This window comes from Pholis gunnellus, assembly GCF_910591455.1.
Source record: "Pholis gunnellus genome assembly, chromosome: 12".
Lineage (NCBI taxonomy): Eukaryota > Metazoa > Chordata > Actinopteri > Perciformes > Pholidae > Pholis > Pholis gunnellus.
Window position 1 is genome coordinate 24040310 of NC_136539.1, and position 17252 is coordinate 24057561.

Here is a 17252-nt window from a genome sequence, read left to right on the forward strand (position 1 = left end):
TTAAAATGTGAATGAATCCTGAATTACATCTTTAAACCTTTAACAGTAGAAAACATTTCATGCAGAAATGTCAAAAAATGCAGTTTTTACTTTTATTTTGAGATTTTCTGCTTTTAATAAGATTGAACTTCATTATTCCTGAGACATTCTTTTATGTATTAAACTGAATATCTTAATATCACAACACTCATTTAGAGAAACTTAGATCATATTTCACCAAATGATTCATCAACAATGTATTTGTTTTAGGTTAAAATCATTTATGATCAAAGTTATTATAAAATCATAAACATGAAAAAAGAAAACTCACCAATTCTCTGAGATGAAAGTTATAATTATAAAATCACTAATTTATTAAAACGAAGTTTTTGTTATTTTCCAGGAACCACTGCGTCATTCTGTTTTATTTCTGCTGACATCATCAGATTTAGGTTCATCAATAATACTTTGACCTGAAATACAGATTTGAGCTTTTTCTCACATGAACGTACGACTTTAATCTTTAACATTCTGTATGTTTCATACATATATATATATATATATATATATATATATATATATATATATATATATATATATATATATATCTACATCATTAGTATTTCTTTAAAGCAGAAATGTCGTAATAAGGCGTCAGAGTAACTTCTTCAGGACTCGACTGTTCAGACTAAAGTGAACTCTGCGCTCAGAATAATTACAAAGACGCAAAATGAAGAATGCAAAAACCCAAATAAATTATTAAAATCTTTATTTTTCGTTGTCCTCGAGGCTCAAACGTCTCACGACTCCATCTTTGTTTCAGGCGACATGAAGCTAAACAGGAAGTAGATCAGAGCTCACGAGGCTCAACGCATCCTGCTGGTTTCACACAAACTTGCACTTCCAATTGCTTTGACTATTAATATATATTTCATATACATATCAAATATATTAAGCAGTTCAGTTGGTCGAGTATATTTCTAAATATAAATAATTTGATTCAAGTATTGCAGGTTTGAAGCTACGCAGCACTGAGCTCTACTTCTTCACTCAAACACAAGACCATCAAATAAAGTTTGACTTCTTCACTCTTAAAGCTGCAAAATTAATAATTAACATCACTCATCACAGCGTGTCCTGCAGAGGTGCTGCTGCACGAGGATCCATCACTAGTGAGCGGATCCACAACATGTTCACCTCGTTACATTAAACACACGCAGGGTAAAGAGGAGAACATGTTCTAAATAGAACAGGAGAACATGTTCTAAATAGAACGTTCACTTAAACTGATATAGAATCTTTTAGGAGTCTAAAATACGTCCACAGCAGAACTTTACTGAAGTAACACATGCAAACACACGTCTGTCTCTTTAAAGAGCTGCAGAACATTTTAGCTGAAACACGTTTCAGCTAACCTGAAACACGTTATTGTCTCCAGATAAAGTGAAGTGCTGCAGCAGCTGGAGGCCAGTGTGGAGCAGCTAAAGAGTGAGAACTGAACCTCAGGCTGAGTTCATGAACATTGTGATGAGAGCAGAAGGTTTGTTTTGTTCCTAAAGCTTTCAGTGGAAAAGGCTCAACAGCTAAACTTTACAATAACTTAAATGTACGACTGAGATCAGAGCGGCTCCTCCTGAAGGAACCGTTTGGCTGAACTGAAGCTATTAAAGGCACAACGTAACTTAACTTCCTAAATTTTGCAAAAGCTGAAACACAAACATCCGTCTAGGCTTCACGAACGCTCGCCTCTGATTGGTCGGTTTAAACCACAGACGAGCGTCGGTCTTTAGTGGGAAATCACCGACACCGAGTGTGCAGCTAGTTTAAGGTCTGGACCCGGGTCCTCAGAGACCTGCTGATGGTTCAGTCACTCTCACTGCCGGACTCACTCAGCTGGAGGTCGCTCTCTGAAACACAGACAGATAAAAACGTCATCCTGTCATCACAGCGATACACTGAGTCCTCCTCGTCCTCGTCACACAGATAAAGCTGCTACACCGTCCACAACTCACGTCAACCAACGTGTTCTCCAGTAAACCTACAATGAAACATTAACAGAGCAACAGAGCAACAGAGCAACAGTACGTGTGTTCAAAGAGAGAGATACTCACTCAGAGTGTTCATGAGTCCTCCTCCGCTCTCCTGGTGTCGGCTGCTGATGGTGCTGCTGCTGATGGTGCTGCTGCTGATGGTGCTGCTGGTGATGATGGGCATGCTGTGATTGGCTGGTGCCGGTGCAGCAGCAGCAGCAGCAGCAGCAGCAGCAGCAGAAGAAGAAGTGCGTTCACCTTCATCATCACTGCTGCTGTCGTCGCTGCTGGAGGACGAGGAGCTGTTGGAGTCGGAGGAGCTGTCACCGCTGCTCAGCTGGTCCATGACCCGAGCCTCCGCCATCAGCTCTGAGGACAGGAAGCAGACGCACAGCATGACGTCTCTGCTAGAGACCTGTCAATCACTGTGTAGCCCCGCCCCTAAAGCATCCCCTGCTTTATGGTCTGTGTGACTCTAAATGGACCATCATGTACTAAATGAACATCATGCTGTATTGAAGAAGACTTGAAACTAGAGATTGAGACCATAAACTCATGTTTACAATGTTTACTGAGGTAATAAATCAAGAGAGAAGTAGAGTCATTTTCTCATAGACTTCTATACAACCAGAGGAGTCGCCCCCTGGTGGACACTAGAGAGAATGCAGCTCACTGGTACAAGTCCACCACATAATGACACCGTTAAGATAAGGTGAAGATGTTACACCAGGTTACCTCTCTCGATGTCGTCCATGGGAGACGCTGGAGACAAGGTCTTCTCTTTCGGGGGGGGACTCTTGGAGCTGGTGGAGGTCTTGCTGCTGCTGGTGTTGGTCTTCACCTGCTGGCTCAGGCGGCTGGTCTGCTGCTCCAGACGAGAGTGGATCTTACTGCTGCCCTCAGCCCTGTGAACGCATCAACACAGATGGCTGAGCAAACACGTCCACACAGCCGACTACCACACCGTGTCCCTGTGAGCGCCAAACGTCCTCCTGCGCCAGACGTCGCTCAGAGACTGATGTGCAACACAAATACCTTCTGAAGCTTATATATATATATATATATATATATATATATATATATATATATATATATATATATATATATATATATATATATATATATATATAAAATAATAACATATGGTATCGTGATAATGTGACAAAGATTACAATAACTTGTTTCACTGATAAGTTGACTTTGACGCTGTAAACTTTCTTCATCTGTTAACATGTCTTTACAGACTCGTGTACACAAGATACCAGAACATGAGAGCAGTACCACAGAGAACCCACCTGGTCTAACAGGAACATGAGAGCAGTACCACAGAGAACCCACCTGGTCCAACAGGAACATGAGAGCAGTACCACAGAGAACCCACCTGGTCCAACAGGAACATGAGAGCAGTACCACAGAGAACCCACCTGGTCTTCTTCACGGCGATGTTGCTGTTGAGTTTCTCCAGTCTGTACTCTCCGGTGTCGTGGTTCACGATGAGGATGCACTCCTTCATGTACGGCCTCTTGGACCCTTTGAAGACGGTCACCGGAGCACTCGAACCCTAACACACACACACACACACACACACACACACACACACACACACACACACACACACACACACACACACACACACACACACACACACACACACACACACACACACACACACACACACACACACACACACACACACACACACACACACCAAAAATAACGTTATATAATATAAATATATATATAAAATAATATATATTATGTTATATAAATAACATTATTAACAGTTATTCATGTTTATGAACATTATTAACAGTTATTCATGTTTATGAACATTATTAACAGTTATTCATGTTTATGTTTATAAACATGATGAGCAGTTATTAACGTGTCGTCATTGGGATCTTGGTCCCTGAACACAGAGGAGGAGTAAAGCAGTGAGTGGGCGTCACAGACCTCCAGGTTGGGCAGAGTGATGGTGACTTGCTCTCCTTTCCCCACTTCAAGCTCTCCTTCACACGTCGTATCGATGGAGGCCGGCTTGAAGTCATCTGTCACCAGACAAGAACACAAAGTATCAGTAAAGATCATACACATTTAAATATATAGACCAATAAATATTATACACATTTAAATATATAGACCAATAAATATTATACACATTTAAATATATAGACCAATAAAGATCATACACATTTAAATATATAGACCAATAAAGATTATACACATTTAAATATATAGACCAATAAAGATCATACACATTTAAATATATAGACCAATAAAGATTATACACATTTAAATATATAGACCAAATACTCAATCGTGACAACAGTAGCGTTGTTGTATTTATGAGAATTATATATATATATATATATAATGTACTCAATATTAACAGTGTGTTGTATTTATAAATAGTATACATATTTAAATATAAATTATGCACTCAATATTTAAAAGTACGTTGTTGTATTTGTACATTTTATATATATTTGAATACATTATATGCTGAATATTAACAATAATATTTAATAAAATTAAGTAAAATAAAACTGAAAATACATTTTAAATGTAGACACTAAATAAAACGCAGTGCTGCAGTTGCGTACCGTCACCAGCAGATGGCGGTAGTGTACAGATAGACGCAATGCTAACATTAGCTAACATTCTGACAGCTCGCTCATCAGCGGTTTGTTTGTTACTTTGGAGTTAATAACTTAACTTAATTAAAACGACACAGAGCAGACAGAACTGTCATCTTATTATATATATTATTAAAACACACCAACAGCAGGACAGAAAACAGACCGACGACGTCAACGCGGCTAACGTAAACCGGGCTACACGTCGAAAACAGCTGCCTTCGGCTGTAGCTACAAAGCTAACTCTACAACGCTAACTGGTAGCATGCTAACTGTAGCTAATGCTACTGTTAGCATGCTACTGTTAGCTACTGTAAAAAAAGCCCAGAGATTCAAAACCCCGGAACTTACATCGCACCGTGTGGTATCCGCTTTTAGGGTGTTTCTCAAACGTCTCTCCTAACTTCAAGACGTGCTCTTGGTTGTCAAAGTTTGAATACGTCGTTCCGTTCATTCTGAGAGTTTCATGAGCTGTAAACTTTCTGCTTCTTCTTCTTTATCCGACGTCCATGTACGGCAGAGCTCTAGTCCCGCCTCCTCTCCGTTATGATTGGTCAAGTGGTCTAGCCACTTGTTTGATTGGTTCAACGTCTGTCAATCAAAGAGTTTGTGATGACGAGGCAGCTACAAGGGAAATGTCATGTTTTTAGTATTTCTTTTATCTAATAAAACCAGAAATAACTATTAATATTAATATTTATTCAGAGAAAATAAATCTATTAATGTTTTACTTTCGCACTATTTACTGGTGAATGTTTTAGATTTAAACATCTAATGAAACTCAGGCTAACTCACTGAGAAACAATAATAATAAATAAAATGTATTATTTAAATAAATAATAATAAATGTATTATTCAAATAATAAAAATAACAAATAATAATTACGACTATAACACCGTTACACGGTTGTTGTTGTTGTTGTTTGTTTGTTTAAATATTTGCAGTATTGTTTAGTTAGTTCAGTTTAATATTATTGTATTTCTTGTATTGTGCATTTTCATATTTAATATTTTGACTCTGTTATTTGTATTTCTGTACCTGCTTCTATAAATGCTGCTGCAGCAAAAACGTTATGAACGAGCAGCATCACGAGCTGTGAGCGAGACTGAATGTCTGTGAAGCTCAAACTCAACCGTGAGAATAATCTCTGCTTTAAACTCTGAATGTTCTTCATCTTCAGACGCATTAAAGGATCAACGCCGAGCTTCATCTCCGTGTTCGTGTGCAGGAGAGACGTTTATGAGATATTAGAGATTATAGAGCAACAAACACGAGATAATAAAACACAATAGATAATAAAACACAATAGATAATAAAACACAATAGATAATAAAACACAATAGATAATAAAACGCAATAGCTAATGAAACACAATAGCTAATGAAACCTTTCACCTCCAGTATAATAATAATAATAATAATTCAGAGTGTAAAGATGAACAATAGAAAACAATAGATATCACTGTGATTACTGACATTAAAACTAATATTTTTGTGTTTCAGGTTTTAGGAAATGTTATGTTATAAATATGCAAATGAGGCATTATCTTATCAAATGTGTGCTCATTTCATACATTTTCACAACATAGAAGTCACCGTTGGATAAAACCAGCTTCATTCTTATTGTTTCATTTGAGTCAAAGGAGGGATTCTACTGTAGATGAATAAATCCATGTTGTTATTATTAAATGTATGAATGAGTGTGTGAGTGTGTGTGAACCTTCAGCACATAGAGAGAAGTGAACGTGTGAAGTTTGGTGTGTGTAAGAGCTGCTGAAGGAGATTTATCATCAGAGTCTGAGAACAAACTCATTGAGAGAAAACGTCCTTTAAAGAGACGTTTAGTTCATTACAGACATTTAGAGACTCTACAGGTGAAGAGTTAACACATGAACTCATAGAGATCACCATGAAGCTTCACCACTTCATCACTCACACTAAGAGGAGGAGTTACTGTGTTACACGTTTAATGAAATGTGATGTTTAAATATGCAAATGAGGCATTATGTGATGTAACTTTAGGTTTGTTTACAGACAAAGTGTGAAATAAATGTTTTCTTTCCTCTCGTCTGAAAGAAGACGAGTTACGGAGGATAAACAGACCATAATCTCTCCTTAATATAATAAAGTTATGAGGACTTGCATATCTTAATGGGGGGGGGGGTACTGCTCCACTGTTACCATAGAAACCCTCTTCATCATGATGTCATGAAGACGATTAAAGGACGAGACATGAAACTACACAACAGATAGAAACGTTACACAAGACACGTAAACGTGCAGGTTTCAGGTTTAATCCTTTAATTATGTTTTGTCTATCAGAAGGTGTTTCTATTATTTTGTCCACAACATAAATATAGAAAAGAAAACAGTGAAACAGTGAAAGTCAATAAAGAAACAGCAAACCTCTCATCCTCAAGAGAACATGAAGAATTATAGAAGATTATTAATAGTTATAAAATATTAGAATATCTGATCAGTTTCACTTGTTGTGTTTACATGTAAAGTCTTATTTCTACATAACTTATTATTATAGTCAAACATTATGGTATAAATACACTATTATATATTTATATATCAATAATATTTATATTAATATATTACTTTTTGTTTGGTTGTGAATAAAGAATCATCTCAAGGTTTCTGTGAAAGAAAAGGATCCATCAGACTGATCCGGATCAGACTGAGTGATGAAGACCACCGTGATCCGGGCTCTTTGGGGGGGGGGGGGGGGGTCTTTAATCTGAGCCAATCAGGAGCAGAGTGAGAGCGATGGTGCTATGGTTAGTGCTGCCTTCACCGGCTGTCGGAAATATAAGAAGTGTATTCTGTATATTTATTCTTTGCTTTGTCTGTCAGAGAAGAGTGCTTTATAAATAAAGTTATTGTTATTATTATTATCATTAATATAATAACACACATCACACCTCACACATTTAATAAACACGTTTCTGTTCCTCAGATCTTATTTGATTTGTTATTATTTGAGAACACTCTTCTTACTGGATATGAATTATTGTTTAATTTATGTTGAGATGAAGTTATTGTATTGAATGTATGATATATTGTATATATAGTGTATCTGCTCATTGAGTGAGATTCCTTCAGTAGATCCTGAGGTTCATCTTTCTGTATGTTAGAAACTAATCAAACGTCATCGCATAAACACGATGTAATCAGACTACAACCAGAGACAGAAGACGTAAAACTAGGAGTGTTGAATTTCCGAGCAGCACGTGAAGGCAGCACAGTTCCCAAGGAGAACCCCGCAAAGGATCGAGGTCGTTAACCGGGATCCTCCGGTAATAACACAGAAAACACTTAGACCGGCACGAGAGTAACCGGAGGACCATCCATCACGGTCCGGTCTGTGGGGGGTCAGATCCCGGTCTGAGGATCATCATCAGGTCTCTAGAATAAAGAGGAGCGGTGAGGACCTGGATCCGGATCCACCGAGAGATCCTCCTCTCTGACGGGCTGATGGAGGGCGAAGCGTCCTGAAAGTGTCTGTGAGTGAGCCGCAGAATGACACGCGTGATATTTATGTTATTATAATAATGAAAAAAGACACAGACAGCGATGTACCTGCTTCATGGAGACAGTTCTCTGCTTTACGAGGCACCTGAAGCAGCCTCGGTTTAACATCATCTCCTCTCTTTATGTGAGCGCGTGGAGCAGAAGCTGCAGATATTAAGGTTTTAATCTCTTTATGATTTATTATTGGTTTTAATCTGTTTAAGGACAAACATGCTCATCACACTGTGAACATGAAGAAATGTCTTCAAATCTGATTAATAATCCAATAAAACCTCAGACTTGTTGAGATATATTGATAATAAGATCATATATGTATATATGTATATATATATTTCTACATGTATGTATATATATGTGCATTGGCTCTTTTATGGAGCTTGCTTTAAGATATTTTGAACCTTCAATATCAACGTTTAACGGACAAAAAAGTGGAAATCTGATTATTTACAGCTTCATATCTGCTGAGGAAGACCATGTAGTGTGATTGAAAGCTCCAGAACAGCTACTCAATGGATTTATTCAGCCAGTCTCAACATTTACATGTGAAATTAAATGAAACACGTACACTAAAGTAACAATATTTGTTATTTTAGTCTTTTAACAATGACATAAATGATTATTAAATCTCTTCTGATGGACGTCAGACTAAAGTTTGGTTTCTGACTAAATCACTTGAACGTCTCACCTGAAGCTCGCTGCCAGGTGGAGCTCTGTCTCTGCAGCCTGCACACCTTTAGGACAATAGCTCTTAAAAAACCAGCTTCCCCTGAATGCGTCTCTATGTTTCAGTGAATGAAGTAGTGGATCCTCAGAGGAGTCTCTGGAGTCTCCCAGGAGTCCTTTAATGCAGCATGCTTTGGGGTTGACTGGTTGTGCAGCAGGCAGGTGCATCCAGAGCTGTGACTGGAAATGCCTCCGGGGCTGATGGGAGTTCTTGCTGGCTGACTTCCAGTCTGCACATCAGATAATGTTCATGAATCTACGGTAAAAACAGCGAGTTATCGCAGGAGCAGCAGCTTCTTTGTTTTCCAGGAAAACGGTGAAACGTCAGGTCGGGAGCATGAATAGTTGATGGAAACAGACCTGGAGTGTTTAGAGGGTCACGTGACTGGAAAACCTTCTGGAGTGATGCTGTCACAGAGAAACGTGATGTTTCATCAAGAAGAATGTGATTATTGTGTTAGTTATGGTCTGTTTCACACCAAGGCCTCGTCTCTTGTCTCTGCTATTTGAAATCAGCACGCTGGAATGTGATGCGTTCACGGACAAACCATTTCATGGTTATTTTCAGGGCTATGTGTGACATCACCATGACACTCCACATATTCATTAACCTACATTAAGACTCTTTATGCTAACACGTTATTTGAAAATGTTATGTTTAAATATGCAAATGAGGCATTATCGTACCACATTATGTCAACAGACATAAAACAAGTCCTGCATGTTTTTATTCATAGACTTGAAACTAGAGATTGAGACCCTGAACTCATGTTTACAATGTTTACTGAGGTAATAAATCAAGAGAGAAGTAGAGTCATTTTCTCATAGACTTCTATACAACCAGAGGAGTCGCCCCCTGGTGGACACTAGAGAGAATGCAGCTTTAACACTGACGCGTTGGAGGTTTGTCTGCTGCTCTCGGGACAAACATCTCTCAGGAATGTGATGCTGTGTTTGGGAATCTGGACTCATGACATGATTTTAGACGTAACGTAAATAAATCAACTTTTAAACCTTTAACTGAACAAGACGGGAGATGTTGTAGAATCTGATCTCAACAGCGAGGTGATGAAAAGGTCAAACTACAGCTTCCCGCTAGCTTAACACACACACACACACACACACACACACGCCCCTCTACTGTAAACAGGAGTCAATAACACTAGATGTAATGAGTCGGGTCGATGCTGCTGGTTTCTCTCTGAGGCTAACGAGAACACGTGACGGACATCTTAATGTACTGGTGTTGCTTCGGAGCTTAATTACCTTCCATCAGCGTATCGGCTGAGATCAGTGTGGTGTTCAGGTTCTGAGCTGTTTATGAGTGCAGTGTAAACTTCAACATAATGATTTATTAAAATGCTTGTAGCGTTGATATTAATAATGTAATTAGGGCGGCACTCTCTTCTTCCTGATCTGTCTTTAGTTGATTAGTCGTGTTTTATTCTGTTTATCACTGATGAACACATGAACACAGTATTCATAGAGGAGGTTCTGTGTTATTCTTTGTTTAGAACTTTTACAGTTCTGTTGAGCGATTTGATTTGTTCTCAAAAGACCTTGAGTTCTGTGTCAGACTGGTGACCTCCTCATGATCTTCCTCATGATGAGACGGTGGCCTGAAGATGATGAGTGGACGCTTTCAGCCACACACTGTGTGCCTCCAGCAGCCAGCTCCAGCTGTTTGTAGTGACTCCGGTCCTCTCGAGGGTCCAGACCTCGTCCTGGCTGGAATCAGCGTTTACCTCAGACTTCTCCAGCTGCAGCTTTTTGTTCACATGCAGGAAAATGAACTTTTTTTGTAGAATAGAAAGAAGAATGTGGAAACCGCTCCATTCAAGGCCACAGAGATTAAAGGTCTCTGGTGTTCAGGCTGCTGATAGCTGCTCAGGAGGACGTCAGGAATCCAGCTGAAGATGATGATGATGAGGGTGATGAGGGTGATGATGATGATGAGGGTGGTGATGATGATGATGAGGGTGATGATGAGGGTGATGATGAGGGTGATGAGGGTGGTGATGAGGGTGGTGATGATGATGATGATGATGATGAGGGTGATGATGAGGGTGATGATGATGGTGATGAGGGTGGTGATGAGGGTGATGATGATGATGATGATGATGATGAGGGTGATGATGAGGGTGGTGATGATGATGATGAGGGTGATGATGAGGGTGATGATGATGGTGATGAGGGTGGTGATGAGGGTGGTGATGATGATGATGATGATGATGACGGGAGTGCGTTTCAGTCATAGACTGAATATAAGAAGAAGACGTTTTGAAGCCTTAAGTTCGTCATTTTGGTCGTCGCCATCTTGTTTTTTTGCAACCGGTGAACAGGAAGTGACCATATGTGGACTGAGGAGGAGTGACGTAGAGACGGCGTATACGTCTCTGGTAGAGACCTGTCAATCACTGTGTAGCCCCGCCCCTAAAGCATCCCCTGCTTTATGGTCTGTGTGACTCTAAATGGACCATCATTTACTAAATGAACATCATGCTGTATTGAAGAAGACTTGAAACTAGAGATTGAGACCATAAACTCATGTTTACAATGTTTACTGAGGTAATAAATCAAGAGAGAAGTAGAGTCATTTTCTCATAGACTTCTATACAACCAGAGGAGTCGCCCCCTGGTGGACACTAGAGAGAATGCAGCTTTAACACGTGAAGCTTTGACTTCACTCTTCTTGTTCAAAGCAGCGAATCAGCATCCGATCTCTTACATTGAACCCTCTTTGTCCTCTGCTGTGTGTGAGTACCCCGCCCCCCCTTTTTACAAACAAACCATCAACAAAGAGCATTGTGGGTAGATGACGGCCCCTATCCCAATTACGGACAACCTCTAATTACCAGCAGAGTAATTAAGAATCAGGCAGCTGTGGAAGCGATAAACTGCGTCGTTGTTAAAAAGCGCTGCAGCTGCTGGAGGTGATTAACGAAGACATTCCCACTCAGAGATCACACACGGCTTCTTATTGTGTCTCTACTGGAGCGAAGAAGACGAGGGGCCGACTGGAGAGCAGGAAGGTCACTTCTACAATGCTAATGAGAGTCCATGCTGTCAGTGAGACAGGTAAACTGAACAACTGTCTGTCTCTCACGGTCAGCAGCTCAGACTTCATATCATATATATATATATTATTAATGATGACGTAATATTCTAGAATAAACTACCAGCAGCATATAAAGTCATAAATACATGAAGAACATTACATCAGTTTATTTCATCATCTAGAGCTGGAACTGATACGTGTTGCTGGACCTTTGTATGAAAACTGAGGAGTAACTTTTGGTAAGATGTCATATAACCATACGCAGACTTCACATGTTGCTTTTCTAAGGAAACACAATAGAAGGAATCAATGAACATATAATCTCAGAGGGTATAAACCTGCCCATTGGAGCTCTTTAGCTGGACGCTCATCGTCTCTGCTCTGCTCTTTAAATTCATTGTTTTCTGTTCAGTTTGTCATTAACTTGTCTACATGAGGAGTGTTTTACTATCTCACTCGTTTGTAATGTCTGTGTGAAAGCCTCTGTAATGTGGCCTTCATCCCATCATTTTATTATCTGGCTCAGCCTGAATAATCCCCTCAGCTTTATAGCATTAGCATTCACAGTAACACAAACCTGCAGCTGAGGCTCGTGAGCAGTGACAAATAAAGAGGCGTGTTTAAAGTTCAATCTCTTCTACAGCAGGTTGGAATATTTCTGAAAATGTCTCCACGTTGACCTGATGTGTGTTTAGCGCTCGCTGCATCACCGGGTCACCTGGCTTTGTGATGCGTTCAGGGGCCGACAGACTGTGGCGTTTCCTCAGCAGAGTCCTCGTTTAAAAAACACGGCGGTTAGAGCTCCATCCGTCTCCAGCTGTGCTCTCCGTCCACATCGACCCCGTTTCCTCTTCCTCACTAACAACCCTCCTCTTCGGTCTACGCTCCGATGATGCTGTCCGTCCAGACCTTCATCCGTCTCTTCTGTTCTTCTTTCCCCCACTGAAGATGAACTAAAAGGAGATATAGAGATAAAGTGACTCCCTGTTAGAATGCGCAGAGACGAAGGCGTTACAACAAACCTGGTGGAACCGTGTGGTTGTAGCTGCAGTGGTGACTGTGGAGTTAAATGGTTCTTATGATAATAGATACCAGAAGATATTCATCAACTGGGAGAGATTCTACTCTACGCTTTATTCAATATAGACAGCCATCGTAAACAATAACTAATGACGGAGCTGGTGGACATTAAATGTTACATTTACGAGAACAAAAACACAAATTTATGAGAAGAAACTCTCAAATGTTCTCTGAGATCATAAAGTCAAACATTTAAGTGTACAAATCTCTGAGATTAAAACGGTACATTTATGAGAATAAAGTCACAAAATTACAAAAGAAAACTTGTGACGAAAAAAAAGGAATTACATCACTTCACCAGCGGTTTAGTTTTTATCTTAAATTTAAGACTTCATGAGGTGTTTTCTTGTATATTCAGAGTATTTCTCCCTCCACAGTCTTTCTTTTCTTCTTTTCTCTTGTCAAATTTATTTAGCATTTTTGAGTTTTATGTATTCAAATCTTAGACCCGCCCTGCGCAGCATTCAAGCGCTGGGATTGGCCGGGCGTCCATGCTCGTGTGAGGTAGCCGTTACCTGATTGGTTGAGGACCTGAGCCCTGAACCAATGGGCCATCCTGACCCTATAACTAGCTCCTTGTTTCCTACAGTTAAAGGAGAAAATGTTTCTTTTCAGATAAACAGCACTTCTCTCCGTCCTGGTTTTCTGTATTACCACAGCTTCACCCTTTCATCCAGAGACACACCGAGGTCTCCTATTGGCTATGAGCCGTTAGTCAAAGAGCAGCGCTCTTGTCGGCTTCCTGCTCTTTCTTTGGCTCCTCTGTTCACCGTCGCTGCATAATGTTTCACACGGACCGCCCGCTCACGCAGAGTGATTTTCTCCTTTAAGTCATTGAGATTCAAAAAGCCTCGGCTGAATATTCTGCTTGATAAAACCTCTCAAACAGCCTCCTGTATTCATGTGTAAATGCTGACGTGTCTGAAGCTTCCTGCTATGAAGATTGAATTTTGATGGCTGATCTTTATGTCTGTCACCCCTTCATTTCTGGCTGTCGCCATCTTGGTATTTGGGCATCGCCATATTTGGGCATCGCCATCTTGGTATTTGGTCATCGCCATCTTGATTTTCGTCCGTTGTCATCTTGGTTTTTGGTCGTCGTCATGTTAGCTTTTGGCTATTGCCATCTTCGTATTTGGCAGTTGCGATCTTGGTTTTCGTCCGTCCCATCTTGGTGTTTGATCGCCATCTTGGTTCAACAAGATGTCACAGTTACATCGATCTCTCTCGGAGGCTAATCGTGCTCTGACTGAATGTGATCCAGCCAGTGTTCCCAGTACGTCCAGTCCATCTGCAGATATGAGGCACTGATATCTGAGAGGATTCATCTCGGCTGAATAAGAGAGAGACGTCCGTTTTGCAGATGAATAAGTGGTGTTTCTGCAGAGAGAGCAGCAGACTTCGTGTTTGGCTCCTTTTTATTCCGATGCATTGTATTTTCTCTCTGTGGTGATATTTCATGTGGAGGAGAGCAGCCTGATGATCAGAGACATGTCGATGTGTGGACCAGCGATGCAGCTGTGAGAGGGCCTGTGTGCTAAACTGTGCAGCAGGAAGTCAAATTGGATTTTAAAGCTTCCCATTAGGAGCGCTGGGTTCATTCAGTGTGCTGTGCAGCTGCTGGCGGACTGATTGTTGAGCTTAAAACCAGCCAATGAGGAGCTCAGGAGGGAGCATGTGCAGAGACACACACATCGTGTACACTCACTCATTCACAAACACTTCAGAGGAAAGAAGAGTTTCCTTTAACATCCGACATGTAAATGAGTTTAAAGAGGTTCTGCAGTTACACATCAGACCTGTTAGAGCTTATGAGGTTAATGGATGACGTGCTGCCCGGTTTTCCTTCCTGGTGCAATAAAAACACAGTGACATTTATAAACGAATATAAAAGTGGAAATAAAAAACAAACAAATAAGTTTGAAAATATAAAGATATAATAGGATTCTTTCTTTTAGCATTTTCATTTATTTTCACATTTATTTCTGTGTAAATTAATTCTTCCATTTCTTTCATATCAATTAACTGCGTATTTAAAAAGTAATTATTTATTTTAGTATAATGTCATTTATTTAGTCTTTTTGCTGGTCACAATAAGGAAAATAAAAGGATAAAATACATTTTAGATGCTAAGAAATAAATATTTATTTTCTAAAAAAGAATAAATACATAAAGAAACAAATAAATGCAAAAGCTTCTAATTATTATTTTATATTTTGTTATATTTCCACGTTTATTTTCTTTTACAGATTTGTTATTTTTAATGCGCTCCTATGACTCCACGTATCTGCATATTTGGCCTTTTTTTACAAATGGCGTCCATGTTTGACAGAGAATAGACTAACGGAGGCTCTGAGTGCTGCTGCTGTCAGCGATGATGACGTTAGTCCGTGAATTGATTTCCTGATCAGCGGACACCAGTCGTGCTGAAGGACTACACGTCAGCGGTGTGTTGTCTGCTTCCAGCTTTCTCTCTTTGAAATCTTTGGGTTTCAACTGTTGGTCAGAATAAACAAGTTAAAGACGTCAGCGCGGTGTCTGGGAAAATGTAAAAGGAAATTACATTTGACTACATCTGATATTTTATAAATGAAAGCGTTAATAACCAACAGATGAACTGAATGCACAGATGAGTGGTGTGAGTCTGAGCGCTCGTCAGCGGATGAAGCAGCAGTTTTCTCTGCTTTCAGAGGAATGTGGGTCACTTCACCCGCCGCCTCCCGTCCCTTCAGCCCGCTGGGTCAACGTGTGTCATGATGCTTTTTCACATGCATGATGCGACTCAACTCCGCTCTGCTGGAAGAACGTAGAAGAGCAGAAACAAAGCTCCACGTTAGCATTTAGCTTAGCGCTAAACACACAATGTTCTGCAGGTGATCGTACATCAAAGGATTACACATTATCAACGTGATTGGATGAAAAATAAAATGATGATGTTGGAATGGAATAAGTCAGAGATCACCCGACAAACAGGAGATAGACTTTGCACCGACTCTGTTTTTGGAATGTTAAATTCTATCATTTCCAGCCTTTGACATCTTTGTCCCGCCTCCTTCAATCATTTACATCCTTTAAAAGTCTTTCTAAAGCTGCTTTAGATGCTTCTAGGTTGTAATTGAATTGTTTTTTAATATTACTTTAGTAAAGTTCTCATCAAGACGCTCGCTGTGATTTAATCAACAAGCATTTGCAGGTTTTTGTTGTGTTTCTCGACAAACGCAGGCTTCCACCACAAACACGAGAACAGCACCGAACACACACGTTGTTCTGGTTAAGCTTTGTTCCAGCGGACAATGGTTCTATGGTTAATGGTTCTATGGTTAATGGTTCTAAATATAGTGTCTGCTCTACTGAATGTGTGTCACTGTGTTCCTCTGTGCACCCTGACCTCAGCCTCAGCCACCCACCTCTCTATCCACTGTGGGGGTCACAGGACCCGCTGTGCCCCACGACGCCCCACAATGCAAAGAGGACAGAACGTCTCGTGTCTCTTAAAACATGTTTCCTTGTTTCCTCTCTCCTCGCATGGTTTCCTCCGTGCATCCCTGGTGGGAGGGACTAAGACGCAAGGAAAGGACCCAAGTGAGGGAAACGAGGATGCAACTAAGAGACTTGAGACGTACCTTTTGTCAGTCGCCATCTTGGTTTTTGGCCTTCACCGTCTGGTTTTCTTGGTTTTCTTGGTTTTTGGTTGTCAACATCTTTGTATAGAACAGTCGCCATCTTGTTTTTTGTCCCAGTCATCTTGAGTTTTTACCATCCTCATCGGTATTTCTTTTTAAGCTTTGAAACCGTTTTTAAGTAAAACACAACGAGGAAGCACCAGAGTTCAAAGAGTCTGGTGCTTCCTGAGACGTGAATGAATGAACGACAGTTTCACTTCCTGAACCGCAGAGCGTCCGGTCAGCTAAACTGCAGCAGGGAGCTCGGGGCCTTCGGGCTCCCAGAGTTTCTTACTCGACACTAAAAGCTGCCTCTGTTCCTCCCCTGAGTCATGGAAGCAGAGCTAAATATAGCTCCTCTCAAAGGGTAACGCTGAGGCAAGCTGCACCCCTCAAACGTCTCCCTCGCTCCCTCCTCGTGTCTTCTGGTCTCAGTAAAAGGTTCGTCCGTGACTCACCAGCAGAGCGAGCGGCCTGTGAATTATTAAACCGACCGTGGAGTCCTCGTGAATTATAGAAGCTGGTGTCGCCCGGAGCAGCGACGCGG

General features: G+C 40.4%; 1 protein-coding gene across 1 annotated transcript; it reads right to left on the reverse strand.

The window, feature by feature from the left end:
• Nucleotides 1-762: 762 nt before the first annotated feature.
• Nucleotides 763-5151, reverse strand: eaf2 (ELL associated factor 2). The gene is made up of 6 exons (XM_079170875.1): nucleotides 4997-5151; nucleotides 3963-4057; nucleotides 3434-3570; nucleotides 2745-2914; nucleotides 2091-2378; nucleotides 763-1886 (listed from the first exon to the last, which is right to left on the reverse strand). The coding sequence occupies exons 1-6, from the start codon at nucleotides 5097-5099 to the stop codon at nucleotides 1843-1845; spliced, it is 837 nt and encodes a 278-aa protein (XP_079027001.1). The 5' UTR covers nucleotides 5100-5151; the 3' UTR covers nucleotides 763-1842.
• Between the last annotated feature and the right edge of the window lie 12101 nt (nucleotides 5152-17252).